Below are 18,428 nucleotides of genomic sequence, written 5' to 3' on the forward strand. Positions count from 1 at the left end.
CTGTATAGGGGTCCTACTTTGATCTTGGAAGGGCCAATTGCAAAGTGCTGCTCAGAGAAGCTGTAAGGGGATACACGGCCAGGATTGCGATATGAAAAGCTGTTGACGTCCTCTACACTCAGATGCCTCCAGCGGCCCATTAGCTCCTCCTCAGGAATATGGATGCTGCTGCAGCTGTCTTTTGGCACTCCTGAGGAGCCCATGCTGTGGGAGGAAGTGAGCCGCGGTGAATGGTATGGCTCACTGTAGCAGGATGCTGTTCGCATATAGGCTGGGGAGTTGCCGTTTTGTGGGCTGGAGGTCACGTGTTGGAAGCTGTGCGACTTGGGAAACCTGGGGCTGTCTTTGTCATATGAGGATGTGCTCTTACACTCGTAATCACCATCCCGCCAGTCCATGTATAGAGCCAGGTGAGAGGAGGAAAGGGTGCTGGGAGCAAGGCCCTTCTCATCCGAAGCCACACTAAAGCTAGAGTAAGAGCTAGAGGTTGGTGAGGACCCTGCTGCAAATTCTTGGAGAACCCCGTCATTGTGGGAGTATTGAGAGTGGAAGTTGTAATCCTCCAGGTTGCTGTCTGTGGAGTTCCGGGGTTGGTGAATGCTGGTGTTCCTGCCATGGAGGTCCACACTCTTCCGACGCCCCTGCCAGCGATCCTGTCGCCTCTCATCCATGGGACAATATAGTGCTGTGTCACTGCAGTATAGGTCAGAAGATTTGTATACAACATGGTGTTGGAGAGTATCAACACTGTTCATTTCGTTGTTTGCCAGAAAGTCTGGGTCTTGAGGCTGTGGGCTAGGTGACCGTGTGACTGGGCAGCTACTACCTGGCTCAGGCTTCTCCAATACTTTGGCATTGACTGTGGATGCAGCATCAGAATAGGGTAAATGGCACAGGCCCTTGTCCCTCCCACGCCCATGATTGTCCATGCGAGAACTTGCCTTCTCCTGAAAGTCAGTGTGTAGCTGAGAGAGGCGCATAGAGGGTTAGGGAGGGAAAAATGGAATTATAAAGTTTACTAATAGTAAATTAGGGGTGTAACGCTACAGTCCGGTCATGATTCGATTCATGATACTGGCTTCACAATTCACGATTCAATTCAATTCTCAGAATATTTTGAACAACATTGTGATGAAGAAAAATTATGATTGAAAAGGCTCCCATTTATTTCTATATAATAAACATTGTAAAACAATGTGCATTTTTGTCTGTATAAAACTGAATAAATCAAAAATTGCTAAGAACAGAGGTTTAATATTATAAACAAAATGTACAACAGGTTCACCATATCTTAAAAATAAATAAATAAATGCATCTCTAAATTCTCTCAAAAATTTGATTGAATAAACAGTCTCTGACCCGGGGAAACTGATTGATTGAAGCATAATGATCTCTGTAGCAGCACCTGAGGTGCCATTTTTGGTAATAGAGTCATAATTGATAATAGAGCTCCAAAGTCGGCTACAATGCCCGACTTCCGAGGCCTCTTTCTCGAGCACCGTAGATCGCAGAGGCACAGGGCTGGTGTCGTTTGAAAGCTAATGAAGCGCTTCTTTTAGATGTTAGAACATGGTTGTGTAACCATATAACCTATAATGTTGGTTGTTGTCAGTCAGTGTGCTGTCTGTATAATTTATGGGTTGCACAGATTGGGACCACTGTTGTTCAAACGAATGCTGAATCACACAATGGGGATCACACATGCCCACAATGCATGTTGTCATATTTTTGCATTGCGATGCAAATAAAACACTCTTATTATGTTATGCCACAGTGTCTGAATGTAATTATTGTCAGTATAGATATGTATGCTGGATGTCAAAAAGTTTCTGGTACAATATTCTACTCATTGATAATTTGTGTGCAGTGCTTTTAATTTATTCATAAGTTGTAGCTTGGCTCACAAATCAATATACTTATGGGTCTGTCACTGCCTGTCACATTTCCCTAATGGCGTTTGTACATTGCCACGATTTCCCACTCTGTTTTCAAAATCTGTTGCTCTCCATCTGTGAATTTTTTTCCTTGTTGTCAACATTTCAACATTCTGCTGGCTTACAGAACTTTGTTCTTTTAAATAAAAATAGAGCTAAATGGTAACAGTTTTTCTTTCAGAAATTCTGTTTTGCTTGCTCTGGTAGATCAGTGCATTTGTGTTTCTGTTTCATCAAACCTAGTACCAAATCAATATCAAAGGCAGTTTCTTACATTTAAATTACACTGGCATACATAATCCCAGTCAAAATATAATTGTTGAAGGAGAAAAAGTTAGCACTGTCATTACTTCGGCTAAAAAATGTACTTATTGGGAACAAAATACCATCATTTTCTTGTAGTCGGGGCTATTATTAAAACAATTTTCCTCTTAGCAAGGAAATGCAGGCAAGCCTGAAGCACAGGCATATGCTCATTGATTTCATTGATCATTATAATTGCTCTTTTATAATTGCTGCCCTAAAGTGCCCTGAAAAAAAAAAATCCACTTCTAGGCATGATGCAAGTCAGTTCAGAAAAATGACATATACCCTTATTGTGAAAGCCTTTATTGTGTCTTGTATGGCAGGTTTGGTGAAAAATAGAGCAAGAAGTAGAATTACCTTGGACTGCTTCTGTGCTCTGTAATGGGATTTTCCACACTGCAGGAGTTGAGCTGCACTGTTGCAGTCCTTCTTGTACAGGTCCTGTGGGAAAGCGGCACGTCAGTATGGTGTCCTAGCAACGGCACTTTCTTGGAATATTAAATATAAGCTTAATTCTGGGTTTATGAAATATGCAGTTCTGACTAGTCACTGAGTAGTGTGATGTTTTACACCTATTTACAATTTGCTGATACATATAATTTTCCTTCTGTTGACTAAAATAATCCCAGTTGTATATATATTTTCCTAAGATTTTCTCCAGTACATTGTCATGAAGTGGTTATTTCACGTTTGCATCCATATACATGTTAGCTTCACACGGATGGCGACAAATCACTCTGCATATGAAAGGTCAGAATCAGGGAAAGGCTATGTAAATTTGTTGGAAAGGTGCTGGGGACACGAATAATGAGGCTCAAAAAAAAAAAAAAAAAAATCAGTCCAAAAAGAATTTCTACATGTCTCTATCTGTGCTTTTTAAACACACTAGCAATCATGGAATGATGGCTGCTTTACAATTATTTGAAAATTGAGTTGCTATGGTTTACATCACCTACATTGTAGGTGTGCTCCATTGTATGATCATCACCTGACTTGCAACAATGCGTGCCAGTTAGATTTTTTTCTGTCTTGCGTAGGTACCATCAGCACACCATGATGACGTACGGTAGGATAATCTCGCATGAGCAAGGTGGCAGTAGTTTTCAGAACCATATGCTGCATTTCCTTTCCACTGACTACACAAGATTGGAGATAGCCTTAGTCCTGATTGGCTGACTGCTTCCTATCTATTTTACATTACATTTATTTTAGATTAATGCACTCATTCTAGTACATTGTAATTTCTCTGGTAACAACTAATTCACAGGTATTTTTGTATGAGATATTCTTTGAATATTTATGGAAGGAGACTCCAGTGTCAGTACGTATACCTGTCATATGTAAGGTTAATGCTGTACGTTTTACGTTTAACCTTTAACCATTTACGTAAGGTTAATGCTGTAATCCTTTACGTTTTCCACCATGGGGACCATGACAAGCCTCACCCACCTTAGTATTTACTGGAAAGGTGTTCAGAGATTACTTAGGTGTGCCTCTAAGTCATGCCCAAAAGGAAAAGATGCTGCTTTAAGAGTGGCATGCTGCACCTGTAGGCCATGGTGGTGATGTCCATGGCCTAGTGGACCAGTCCCAATAGCACCGCAGGGCACGTACTGGGCATAACAAGGAACGTTCAGCAGATTCACCCTAATGGAATGCTACGAGGTTGTAGGTGATATGACTTTTGGCAGAGACTCCAGGTTCAACCACAACCAGATCTAAGAAACAACTTCCAGGTACAAACAGCAGTTTCATGGGTGTATACTTTGTCTTGATAGCACGTAAGCTAGTGAATATGGTACCTGACTGTCACATGGTGGTGTCTCAGAACCAGTAAGAAGAATTTTAGGGCTAGATAGAATGCCCTCAATTCCAGGTGATTGAGCTGATGTCTGATTTCACACTAGAGCTCCTCACACCTACTGCGCCTTTGTGGCATCATACTGTCCCCCCAGCCAATGAGGGAGGCATCCGCAGTGGCTATCACTCTCCGATGAGGCACTGTTCATTCGAAACAGTCTTGCGTCTCTAGTGCTTGAGCTTGCAGCCCTCTCTCGCTGAGATGAGGATGCATCTCTGTCTGTGGTATTTGAGGCTTAGTTGTAGGCTGTAACATCTGAAATTGCTTCAATTCCTTATACCCCAAAATGACTGGCAAGTGTGATAATGTCAGCTACACATTGGGGTGAAAGGAATGCTAGCATTCTCAATGAATCTAACACTGATGATTTGTGTGGCATGTTTCAGCATTTTTGGAGCAGTCATGGACTAAGAGGTGAGCACTATAATGAGCAACATTTTGTAGGTAACTGGTAGGAGGGATAGATAAAACAAATAGCTCCAAGACTCACAAGACCACTAGCATGTGTAGGAGGGATGAAGAAGAATTGGGAGTGATGGCCGTATGACAGTGGTAATTATATGAAATACTATGTCGTAGTGTCACTTTGTGACTTTGTTGAAGGAGTAAACGTGTTCACACATGCACGAGTAGGTATCCATCTCATCACCCCTGGTGGTTAGGATGTGTGAAATAGAACCATATTTATACCATTACCCTTATCCATACAGTACTCATTGTTTTTTGTATTAAAATACAGCAGGTCCCAATAAATTATGCAAGATTTATTAAAATAGATTAAGAGTTATTACATAATACATTCAAGTGTATAAATATGTAAAAATAGAAACAGCGCAGAATGGTGTGGCTGGACTGGAGGTCAGGACTGAAACCACAAGACGAGGTCAGAGGTCAGACAAGAAACCACTGTGTCTCCATGTTACCTGCATATAAGTAAGGGGTAGAGGAAGACAGAAGGAGAGACAGAGAGAGAGAGCACATGGTGAATAACAAGTTGTGAAACATTATAGACGAAAATATTTTTTCCCAGCTGTTTTCCCGTGTTCTCAAACTTACAGACTTCTTCTCTAGCTTGCGTTCATTGTTTAGTTTATTTCTGGTGGTGGCTTTCAGATCTTTTATATCGCTTTAAGAGAATTTCGTTAAAATGTAAGACAACACACCATAAACCAGCCACAGATCAAAAACACTTGAGAAGCTTTTAAGCACAAGGTAAAAATACAAAAGAAATGTGATCTGGCATAATAGCATCTGGCCTACTCCTGAACTTTCCAAAATGAATTCTAATACCTACCTCAGCCAGCTTGTTGATAATATACTTAATGTCCCTCAACTCATCAAGCAGATTCTTCTCTATACCTCAGTGACATAAAAACAGTAATGTCAGTTTGTGTGCAGCATTAAAAAAAAAAAAGCATTTAGACATTTGTCTCAATTTGCACTAACAACATGCTTTTTAACAAGAAAGACTCACATTATCACAAAAAATAATAATATCACAAATGTTTGTATATGGGATCTTACCATTTACAGTAACTTCACCTCTGCCTCCCTTCCAGTAGCTTTCTTATTTACTCATCATATCCTGTTACACAGTATTGACATCCAACCCTGGTTGCATATTGTTTGTCTGAATTCTGTAAAGACAATAACATGGTTGTTAAAATATCTCTGCTTTTAATATAGTTCGATTGTGACGTTAACATCTTAGATTCGTGGCTTAATCTTTATTTACTAATCTTAAATCATACTATTTAGACTATTACATATTTTTATTTAGGTTAAAAAAAAAGGACAGGTAAAATAACTCATGGCTAATTTTACTTCTTCACTGACTTCTCATCTTCTGAGGATGAATTTCGGTCTCTCTTTTTTTGGCTGCCATTTATTTAATCGGTTTCTTTCCCTTAAGCAGTTCTCTCTACTTCACAAGAGTCTGCTCCAGTTCTAATGGGAAAGAACATTAAAATAAGGCTATACAGCCTTCATGCTAAAAGGGCTGTTATGTTCACTACATAGCATGCTATCTAACTATTTATAGGCAATAGCTATGCTTGTCATGACTACATATCTGTGTTATTCCTCTAAGTTACCACTGATAACACACATATTGTTACAGCTAACTAATTGTAATATAGCTAGATAGCTACTATGTTACATGCAAGCCATAACACAACTGTTAACTGAACCATTACTTTAATGAGATACCTAGTCTATGGGATACAGAAAATATTAGGCAAAATGTTATCTTACCTGATATTTCCAGTTTTTATGCTGGATGGAGGGAGACTGGAGATCCTCTGTCACTGCCATTTCCCCTGTGAATTAAGTTTTCCCAAAGATTCTCCACCAGCTAACTGTACCCAAATTAACCTGAAATTCTTAACAAACCTGACATCCATCTCAGCAATTCTAAAGCATATAATTCCCCTTATGTGTAAAACCTCCCAAATTTGCCTTCAGTATACCTTGGTAAATGTTCTGAACTCTGAAATTATTAATAAGCATTTTTTTCTGAATTCTGAGATTGTTTAAAGAGTAGTTAGTTAGAAATTGAGCAGCATATATTATAAAACAACAAAAATTCCAGGCAAAAATAAAAGAAAACTCATTTTCTGCAGGAGTAGAGTGACGAGCCTGTTTAAATAAATATGATAGCTGTTTATAATTTAGTATGTTCACTGCTACTTTAATGTATCTCCTTTGCAAATTGGAGTTTTATTCAATGGAATGCATTCACAGAGCAGAACGTATCATCTCATTTAATGTCACCCTCTTTAAAAATGTAAAAATCTGGTGTAGTAAACAGATACTACGAAACCTGTGGGTTTCAGGGGTATTTTATATATATATATATATATCTTTTGTACTGTTCCATTCCTATTCTGAAGTTAACCTGTAGGTCACTGATTCACATACAGTAGACCAGCATTCTTTACACAATGAAATGTTATCTGAGCTGAATGCTAAGTCACTTACGTCTTATTCCCACTGGGCCCTTGCATCCCAGACATCTCCAATCTGCACTCAACATATCCAGCCTCTGACCTCAATCTTTCTTATGGTACCCTCCAGACAATTATCACTATCTCATACAGTCTACCTTCTATCAATCCTCTTGGTATTTATTTAGACTGAGAGTGAGCTGCATTTCTTTTCAAAGGGAGGCTTAGGACACAGATTTGATCTAGACATATGGTAATAAAGTGAAGTGTGACCATGAATTAATGAGTTTAAAAAAAGTCTTTTGTCATTCCATGGTCTCATGATTCTTATAAGAATTTGATCAAGGCAACTCATGAATAGTTAAGGCTAGTAGAAGGGTTTAGTGGTCATTGCTTTTCTCTTGACTTCAACTGTATCCAATTAAATGACCTTTGCTCTTTATATTACCAAGCAGTCTGTTGGGTTGCATGCTTATGGTACAATTAGGCAGATTTCCCGAATTTACATTTATAGCATTTGGTAGACGCCCTTATCCAGAATGACTAACGGAAGTGCTTTTTTGTAATCTATACCATAAATACATCCTCATGCTAGTTCACTAGGTCAAGAAATAAGAGCACCATCAGTTGAAAAACCATGTTGGGGAGGTTAGTACAGTATGAGCAAAACAAACAAAACATACAAGACAATGATTTTTAAATTAATTTTTCTTTACATTAACAAATTGATATTTTAAGTGCTTAGTGAATATGTAGGTCTTTAGTTTTTGTTTTAAGAAAGGCAGTGAGTTGTTCAGACAGCCATGGGAAGTTCATTCCCTCAGTTAGGTGCCAGGACAGAGAAGAGCCTTGATGCATGTCTTTCTTGTACCCTGAGAGTTGGTGGGTCCAGTTGAACAGGTAAGTGGGCACTGATCCATTTTGTGCACAAGCATCATTGTTTTAAATCTTATGCCAGCAGCTACAGGAAGTCAGTGTGGGAGACCATAAAAACAAGTGATACAGCTGAATTCTGGATCAGTTGCTGAGGTTGGGTGGTGCGCAGGGGCATACCTGCTAGGAATGAATTGCAGTAGTCCAGTCTTGAAATGACCAGGGACTGAGCAAGTGCCAGAGTGGCCTATGTGGATAGAAATGGCCAGATCCCCCTGATGTTGTAAAGGAGAAACCTGCATGAGTATGTCAGTTTAGCAATGTGTGGCAAAAAGGACAGTTGGTTGTCCAGGACTACCCAAAGGTTGGGTGCAGTGACAGATTGTGAGATCTGAGAGTTGTTCAGGAAGATTACAAGATATTGACATAGTGAAGCATCTTTGGGGATTTTTGGGATTTAGTTTGAGCTGATGAGCTGCCATTGATGAGGAGATGTCTGTCAGACATTCTGAGATCCATGCAGAAACATGAATGTCTGAGGGCATAAAAAAGAGGACAAGTTGAGTGTCATCAGCATAGCAGTGGTATGAAAATCCATGTGAGGATATGGCCTCACCAAGAGAGCGGGTATAAAGGGAAATAGAAGAGGACCCAGCACTGTGCCTTGTAGGACACCAGTGAAGAGTTTGCACGGAGCAGATGTGGATCCCCTCCATGTCACCTGATGTGATCTCCAGATAAGAAGCAAACCTTTGCCATGCTGTGTCTCATAAATTCCAAGACTTATGAGGATGGACAGGAGAGTCTTGGGATTTATTGTTTTGAAGGCTACTGGAAGGTCAAGGAAGATGAGACTGATAACAACTTGGCTGATCTAGTTGCATGAAGCTTCTTAGCAATGGCAGCAAGGGCAGAAATCTTTGAAGCCAGACTGGCTAGAATTTCTGAGGTTATTCTGGGTAAGACTGGGAGACAGTTGATTGTAGACAGAACATTCAAGAATTTTAGAAAGAAATGAGAGAAATGATGCCAGTCGATAGTTACTGATGTCTGAAGTGTTCAGAGTCAAAAAGGTGAGTCTTTTCTGCACAGTGGATTTTAAACCAATAAATCTGAAAATGTATCAAGTCCCTGGATTATACAAAGTTGTTTCATGGTGCCTAAAGGAAGATTTCAGTGTTTAGTGCTGTTATATTAGTATTCTTACAGTGAAAAAGGCATTTACACCAGTTTTAACCGGAGTTAATAATTTAATGAATTATAATAAATGACTTACATTGTCTTCTCTTAGCTTTTTAATAGTGATTTTGGCCTCCATTAAATGATTATTGAGTACGATGATCTCTCGACTGAGTGTCCTTTTCTCCTCTTCATATTGCTGTGTCTAAATGAAGGAGAAAATAAGTAATGAAAGCTATGTAAAACCACTTAAAAGCACAATCTCTACTTAAGATCAATTCAGTATTGCAATTTTTGCTACACAACATGATGACCTGCAGCTCACATTTTTGATTTCTTCTATTTAACTTCTTCATCCATAAAAATCCATTAAAATCACACACTCCCAGTTTCTAAATGCTGGGAACAACAGTATATATTAAACTATAATCAGCAATGTTATAATTGTATTACAACAATCTTATAATATATAAAAGTGTTTATATAGTCAATAGAATTCATATAGACAAAATGAATTCTTACTTTTATGAAATGGTAGCACTTCTCTGTCAAGGTATTTGGGAGTCAAATCTGCTTCATAATTATATGTATATTTGACATTTACAATTTTTCAATTGTCATCATCGTTGTAGAGTATAGAGGCTAGTGATCACTGATGTAGAACAGTTAATATTAGGTACAAGCCAACACTTGGAACATTGTTGATGGAATACTGGTTAACCAGTTAAGGTGCCAGTATTTGATTACGGAAATCACTATTTCAGTATGTCCTAAGTAATTTAATGTCATAAATTAAATGTCATTTTTAAGAATTGGTTGCAACCATTGTTTCAACTCAGAAAGGTCACTGATATCAGCACTATTTGCAGTCCCATAGTACTGAAGTTTCACACTTCTGTGTATACTTCAGCGGTGTGATGTCATTAACGTAGTTATTGTTTAAATATTTGGTTGAGAAATAATTTCTATTAATTAGATTTGCTCATTCTGGGCTTCAGTTGCAGTAAGTGGCCATAAATGGTGTTTTTTTTTTTTTTTTTTAATTAAACCTTAGTCTAACAACTGTATTTTCAAATGGTTAGTACTTCATACTAATGGAAAATGACAAATTTTTGTAACAACTGTTTTTCTGCTCATCACGCTTATAAAGAGTGCTTATTTGAGATACTATACACTTCTTGTCAGTTCAGACCAGTCTGGTCATTCTACCCTGATCTCTCTAATCAACAAGGTGTTTCAGCCTGCGGACCCTCTGCACACAGGATGTTTTTTGCACCATTCTGTGTAAACTCTAGAGACTGCTGTGTGTGAAAATCCCAGGAGGTCAGCAGTTTCTGAAATACTCAAACCAGCCCATCTGGCACCAACAACCATGCCACAGCTAAAGTCAGAGATCACACTTTTTCCCCATTCTAATGTTTGATGTGAACATTACCTGAAGCTCTTGACCTGTATCTGCATGATTTTAGGCATTGTGCTGCTGCCACTTGATTTGCTGATTGGATAACTGCATAAATGAGCATGTGTACAGGTTTTCCTATTAAAGTGGTTGGTGAGTGTGTTTTGTGTGTGTGTGTGTGTGTGTGTATGGGGACAGTTTCTCTGGTAATAAGAAAATAAATTATGGTTGAGTGGGTCTTTTGTGTGTGCTTGTATGCTTGCGGTCAGTCAGTTCCCAAATCCCCTGTGAAGCAATTAGTTGCAAGTTGTGGTCTAAATATTCTTCAAAACAACTAACAACTTGAGATCTAATTATCTCAAAAACACACAATGAAATGACAAAAATGACAGCATATCAGTGAGAATGGTTTTGAGAGAACTGTCATCTGAGCAAACTTTAAAACATTGCAGTGTTGCCAGGTCCCTTTTGCTGCTGGCTACTTTTGAGCTGCTTACGTGGGCGACTTGTTTTTAATGTTGTCTCATTTAAATTATGCTCCTTTTAACATCCTTATATTACAAAGCATTTTAGATTATAAAAAGCAGTGTATATGGTTAGAAGGGAAATATTTTGAACCTCGGGTTCGTTTGTAGAGCAGGCAGTGCAACCCTGTCCAAACTGATCAAATAATGCTATGTATGTACAGTGGCTACAGTTGAGGTCAAAAGTTTACATACCCCGTTCAGAATCTGCAAAATGTTTATTATTTTACCAGAATAAGAGGGATCATACAAAATGCATGTTATTGTTTATTTAGTGCTGACCTGAATAAGATATTTCACATAAAAGATGTTTACATATAGTCCACAAGAGAAAATAAAAGTTGAATTTATAAAAATGACCCTGTTCAAAAGTTTACATACCCTTGATTCTTAATACTGTGTTGTTACCTGAATGATCCACAGCTGTGTTTTTTGTTTACTGATAGTTGTTCAAGAGTCCCTTGTTTGTCCTGAACAGTTAAACTGCCTGCTGTTCTTCAGAAAAATCCTTCAGGTCCCACAAATTCTTTGGTTTTCCAGCATTTTTTGTGTATTTGAACCCTTTCCAACAATGACTGTATGATTTTGAGATCCATCTTTTCACACTGAGGACAACTGAGGGACTCATATGCAACTATTACAGAAGGTTCAAACGCTCACTGATGCTCCAGAAGGAAAAACCATGCATTAAGAGCCGGGGGGTGAAAACTTTTTGAATTGGAAGATCAGAGTAAATTTAACTTATTTTGTCTTCTGGGAAACATGTAACTATCTTCTGTAGCCTCTGAAGGGCAGTACTAAATGAAAAAATACGATATTTAGGCAAAATAAGAAAAATGTACACATCTGTTCAAAATGTATCTATTCTGTTCAAAAGTTTTCACCTAACTCATGCTGACTGCCTCTCTTTGATGGGGCACTGTTCCCAAATAGACCCCTTCCTGTAGATATGTATTGTCTCCAGCAAGGTAGAACTTTGGCTGCATCATTTGGGCTCCAGCCTTGGGCTGATAACCCACTTCAGAAAAGCTTGTACTTCCAGGAATTGTATCATTGGTCTTAGCTTCCTCAACAGATTGGCAAGCATTATATCTGCCACACGTTGATGTGAGAGGGTGGCTAGTATCCCTGTGTGAGTTCACTGTGAGAGTGAAAACTGGAATCTGTGAGAGGATGTGGACGTGTCCCAAGTGCCCTGCTTTGTCCCTTCATGTGAGCCGGTTATCCAAGTACAGCAGTAGGTGATGCTACTGCCCATCAGGAGAGAAAATATTGATTGCATACATCTTGAAAATACCTGTAGTGCTAGAGAAAGGTAGATGGGTAGACCTTTGAATTGAAATGCCTACCCTTGGTAGGAAAAGCAAAGTCTTAGAAAGCATCTGTTGCACAGCTTGAACTACATCTAACAGCCTTGGCATATGAAAGCTGAGGGTCATTAAGAACCAGTTTAGATCTCTCAAATTTAGAACTGGGTGAAATCTGCTGCCCTTCTTCTAAACAAGCAGCTAAGTTGAGTAGAACCCCCTGTTTTGATTTGTAGGGTCTAGTTTTGTGATTACATTTATATACAAGGGAGAACAAACTTCTTGAGTTAGAGCAATAAATTTGTTAGGGTCTGATATCAATGAGGCCCACAGTGGAATACTGTCATTAGAAACCATCAATCTGATGGAGATGCAGCCCAATGGGCAATGTTTTCCACTGTGAAGCATCCCACAGCCAGCCACTGCCCTTCAGGAGTGTGCTCTAGGGCAAATTAGGCAGGGATAATTTGCACATGTCTCGCAAAGCAGACTATACTAAATACACCTGACACTGTGGATCTCTGTGTGAGGGAACTGAGGCATTGGATCAGCTCCAGCACTGAGGCATCCACTTCCATAGACTGACACAATTGCTTAAATGAAGAACCTGTAGCTCCAACCGTAGTTACAAACTACTAAGCAGAAAGCACCATATGATGTACTGTACATGTCATCTGGCATGTGTACAGGGTGGTATTTTTTTACATATACAGTTCATAAGTCACTTCTTTACTTTGTTGAAAGGTCTCGGCATGCATGCGTTAACACGTAATAAAGTATCCATGTATTTCTTATCACCCCTGTCAGCAAAGAAAGAGGCATAAATATGGCAGAGAGAGAGAGAAAGAGAGAGAGAGAGAGAGAGAGAGAGAGATGTTTGTTGTTGTGGTGGTTTATTTTGCAATGTGAAAAATTGAAGTAGGTAGTGTATTTGATTTTCTCCTCCAACAGGATTGTGTTGCTGCTTCCATAACCACAACCACAAGTAAAGGTGAAATCTGTTGAAATGAATCTTTAGAATAATCTTGTGATATGAAATTTAAAACTTCATCTAACTTATCTTGTTTGCTTTTTTGTTTGTTATTTTATTTTGTTTTTTTTTCCACACAGAGAGGGGATCAGAAGAGACAGCATCTTAATCAGAGACAATGCTTATCTCAGTTTTAAATGGATAAAATAATGAACTTCACAAGTGAGCTGTAATCGCAGCCCATGAGTGCTTGGTTATCTTATCCTTTTAACCATGGGCATGTTTTCTTTATAGGAGAGCACAGTGAATTAACAAATTGCCATTATTTGTTAATTTGGCAAATCAAAACAGTGAATTAAAAGCCTACACATAGCAGACTTTATGATTTCTTGTCTGTGATGTAGTATCTCTTGGCCACATTAAATTTTGCACACAATTAAATAACAATATATATAGCATTTTTAACTCCTAAGTCATCATTACTTTTATTTAAGTAAATATATAAGCAAACTCTTTAGACAATTGCATTTATAAATGATTGTTGCTGACTAATATTAATAATAATGTCTGCTGCTATTGGTATAATTGCTCATAACATTAAAACTGGACCAACTCTTGTTAAACACATTTAAACTGTATATATTACAGTTTTGTGCACTGAGAAGGTATATTTATTTATAAAGATCTCTTTACACCCCTTGGGGGTTTGAGATTAAATGGAAGCTAGAGGCCAAGTGCAACCATAATTATATTAAAGAATAAATGTACTTATAACCTTAGTTTATGGACTGTCATTGTCTCACAAAATGACAGTCAATCTGATATAGCCTGGCTTGAAATTGAGTTGGAGCCACCTGCCTTAAAGGGAATAAATGTTATATTTTAAGAAATATGTTTTATATATTGTATTGTAGTGAAAGTAGCACAGCTGTAGGTTATAGGGCTGTTACTCTCCTTCAGTGCCATAAATTGTATTTAGTAACCATGCCCCTTTCTGGTCCATTCCAACTGAATATTACTTTTTCATCAGACATCATTGTGCAAATCACCTGATGCCTGAAAATATGCCTTCAAGGAAATAGGTAAAGACAGAAATTTGCACAGCCATACTACTTTTGTGATGGACAAAAAAATGGTCAGAATAACTCCCTTTGTAGTTCTAAATTTATATTCTATCATGGTCCTCCACCCATACAGATTCAGCACACTAGTGCTGGGTTTTTCCAAAGTTATATTTCTTGTTAGCCATATTTTTTAAAATGATATGTCAAAGGCAGTTATTTTGTTCACCGTCCATTTTCATTCAATGTCCATTTTTGCTTTGACCTGCAGCGTGAACAGTTTTCTTTGAAATAGCTTTGCAAGGAATTAAAAGATGCTGCAGACACAATGAGAAGTGCTTCTGAAGCAGGTTCTCAAACTTTCATTTGAGGGACAGTAATTTCTTCCAGTAGGCGTCTTAACCTGGCTTCCTAAAATTGAAAAAGAAGAGGATTTTATATGTCAAGAATTTTAGTTAATATTCTGCATATTTGAGGAAAGCAAAAGATATGAAGGTCACATTAGAATTTAACTAATTCCCAGTTTTCATAAATGTAGTAAGTTTCTATTTTTGATTTAATCACTCTAACGTAATTGCTTTTGATTTGACAAACAGGCTGTGAAGTATGAATAGTATTGTCAGTTGTCAGCAAGAAAGATTGCTGCTACAGGCAGGGGACAAATGACATGTTTTGATGATGGTGGTGGAGAGTCCTGTCAGTCCAAAATTTCCCAATAGGCCTTCAATTGTTTTGAAATTTGGTGACTGTGAAGGCCGTAGCATATGACGTATATTATTTTCATATTCACTAAACCAGTCAAGTGACACCACATTCCTTGTAGATGGTACTATATCCTGGTAGAGACCACACTCATCATAATAGAAATGTATTACATGTGATAATATGCTAAAATAGAAATAGAAATGTATTATGTGTGATAATGTGGTTCTCTGAACCCCAGATAACTGGCATAGGCAGTGAAAAATCTGCCTGGATAAAAAAAAAACCTGGATACCTTCTTATATTTGTGGGCATGCATGCAGAGACATTCAACAAAGCCATGAATGACCATATCATGTAATATTTAATATAAATATCTCTTCATATGGCCATTGCTCCCTGGAACCAGTGCCGGGTTGGTACTGGTTACAAATGAACTCTAGTGGTTATCCAGTGCATATGTAACTAGTGTTCTATTTCACTCATCGTAACTGGCAGGGCCATTGAGATTCACCTAGGTAAACTACACTACAATGTCAACCAGCGCACCTTAATTGAGTGGAAATGTGTTGATCTGATGATGGAATTGCTGCCATCTGGTGCAAATAGTAGTATATTAAGTAAATTTGATTTGTACAGCTGTCACAAAGCACATTTACAGAAATATATAAATGTTAAATATATAAATTTATCCCTATATAGTATATTAGTAAAGTAGTAATAGTAGAGTACTGTAGAGTGCATACTAGGCAAGGAAAACTCAGCAGGTTTCTTGTCATGTAACGCTGCAAGGTCAATTGATTGGTTTACAAATGTGGGTAATATTTATTTTGGGCAGAAACCCAAGGTTCAACCACAGTGTCAAACCAGAGTCATCTGGCCACTTATGCATCCTGCTCATTTTACATTTACATTTATCTCGTCTTGCTGACGCTTTTATTCAAAGCAACTTACAATTGAAACAGGATATAACTGAGCAGTATACGACCATCAGGATACAACTTGCTCAAGGGCAAAACAGTGGCAGACTAATAGTGCTGGGATTTGAACTCACAACTTTCTAATCAGTAGTCCAATGCCTTAATCACCAAGCTCACACTTTCTCACTTTTTGCTGAAGTGATTGCTAGCAAGAAGGCAGTCCTGAGAGAGAACCATTTCAGTTTTGCTTCCTGCATGAGCTCATAAGGGGGGTCTTAAGGGACTCCAGCAATATATTGAGGGAGACCACTGAACAGTGTTAGGCGTGTTTAGCCACAAGCCCACTATTGAGGGAGACCCATTTCAGTTTGGCTTCCTGCATGAGCTCTTAAGGGGGGGTCTTAAGCAATATATTGAGGGAGACCATTAAAAAGTGTTAGACGCACTTAGCCACAGGCCCACTATTGAGGAGGCTGTGGGAAACAGTGTGGGACAATACATTCCATCTGCGAATCCTAACCATCAGTTCATCCATTTTAGAATTATCCACAGAGCATATTTAACCACTCGAATACGACAAGTCATGGGCTTATCACCCCACCCTTACTGTAATTTTTGTGGGCCGGGGAACCTGGGCACATTGATGCACTTGCATTTGGAATGTCCAGATATACAAAGAATTTGGGATATGGTGCTAGATGTTGTGTATGATATCATAAGGATATGTTTTCCTAAAGATCCTGCTCTATTATTGCTGATAATTCTAAACTTCTTCAAAGTGGAAAAGACTGTCACAAAGAAATTATTAGTTCAGCATTGGAAACCTCCTCATGACCTTTCAACCAAACATTGGATGCATTCTTTACTTGAGTTACTGTATCTGGAACTGTCATTGGCACGGGTCAGTCATGCCAGACATTATACTTTGTCTATGTGGAAGAACTCAATATGTACAGTTAAAGTTCTTTTGGACTATTAATTAAATATTCTTTTTCCTTGCTGTGTGATCCTGATGTGCGGTGGGATGGGTGGGGTTGGGAGGGAGGGAGTGCTAATTTGTTGGATGATCCTTTTCTCATGTCTTTTGTATACTTTTTTGAAAAAATAAAGCACTGAATTACAAAAATAAAATCTATTTTTCTTTATGAAGATTTTGGTATTATAAATGGGAGGTTGCCTACATTAGAGGGAGGATTTGGGGGTGCTATAGGAATATTGATTTGGACAGAAATATTCAAAAAATGTTTTGATGTATGTATGTCTTGGTTTTTGTCATACTTAAAAGTAATAAAATAATTGATTACAAAAAATATCCCATATTGATAGTATCTGTTGTGTTAAGTGGAAGCTTGTAGCTTAAACATGTACATGTAGTCTTACAAGTCATCCTTTGTAAATTTATGTAATCTGAAAACATCATGTGATGCCAGGGAGTGTTATTCCTTATATACATATGACCTTGGGTGCCTAGGCATGGGCTTATAAACACAGGGAGATTTTTTGGAGAGTTAGATAGTTTGAACTGAAGTGATCATACCTTGGCTGTATGCGTGAAGATTCAATATACACATTTATTTCGCGCCTGCCTGCATCTCATTTCTGAAGATTTAAAACAGGGAGGAAAAAACCCTACTCTCTAACAATTGTTAGACTCAGAAAGGTCACTGGTATCAGTATTGTTTGCAGTTCCATAGTCCTGAATTTTCACACTTCTATGTATGGCATAGGAGAGATTTGTGGGCATTTGCAGCCTCATTTGCGAGGATATTATTTTATTCATTTATTTGCATTACATTTATTTTTTTTTAAACCATACAGTGGTGTAGTGTGATTAATGCAATCATTCGTGTAAATAGAAATTTGGTTGAGAAATAATTTCTTAGATATGCTCAGGCCGGGCTTCAGTTGCTGTAAGTGGCTATAAATGTTTTTTTTTTTAACCTTAACCTTAGTCTAAAAACTGTATTGTTTTTCGAATTGTTATTACTTTATATTAATGGAAAATTACCAGTTGTTGTTTCATTTGTAACTGTTTTGCTTAGGAAGGTATAATCTAAAGACTAGTAAAAACAGGTATTATGAAGTTAAAGAGATGTGGTGATGGATGGTGGTGCTATGAGTTCATTTGTGTGAGAATGACTTTGGTGCAGTTTTGATTGAGAGTGACATGAAACCACAATCCTTGAATTCCTGGACCTGTAGTCATCGCATTTGTTGCTATATGCCATTTTGTCAGTCAAATTTTCATGGTTGGCCATATGTGCTTGCTTTCTTTTAAATTAAAAAATACCAGTGTCTTCCTTTACAGAATGTGCTGTACTGTTAGTATCATACAGTTGTGGTTTCACATTGTTATTATTTTGTATCCTTACTCCGTGTACCAATGTTTAGGTCACTGGAGGAGTTGTGGTTAGGCCACAGAGCTCTCACTGTTGCAGCCTGGGTTT

At 38.1% G+C, this 18,428-nt stretch overlaps 1 protein-coding gene across 2 annotated transcripts in view; it reads right to left on the bottom strand.

The window, feature by feature from the left end:
• Positions 1-18,428, bottom strand: part of LOC113533700 (brain-enriched guanylate kinase-associated protein) — a 32,512-nt gene that overhangs the window by 1,357 nt on the left and 12,727 nt on the right. For both annotated transcript variants that reach the window (XM_026925973.3, XM_026925970.3), the window contains 3 exons: positions 9,196-9,303; positions 2,598-2,681; positions 1-965 (listed from right to left, as the gene is read on the bottom strand). The exon at positions 1-965 is cut by the window's left edge and continues 1,357 nt beyond it. In XM_026925973.3, the coding sequence (XP_026781774.1) occupies positions 1-965; positions 2,598-2,681; positions 9,196-9,303 (1,157 nt within the window). The remainder of the gene's footprint in view (positions 966-2,597; positions 2,682-9,195; positions 9,304-18,428) is intronic.

The sequence above is a fragment of the Pangasianodon hypophthalmus genome, chromosome 10, assembly GCF_027358585.1.
Source record: "Pangasianodon hypophthalmus isolate fPanHyp1 chromosome 10, fPanHyp1.pri, whole genome shotgun sequence".
In the NCBI taxonomy this organism is placed as follows: domain Eukaryota; kingdom Metazoa; phylum Chordata; class Actinopteri; order Siluriformes; family Pangasiidae; genus Pangasianodon; species Pangasianodon hypophthalmus.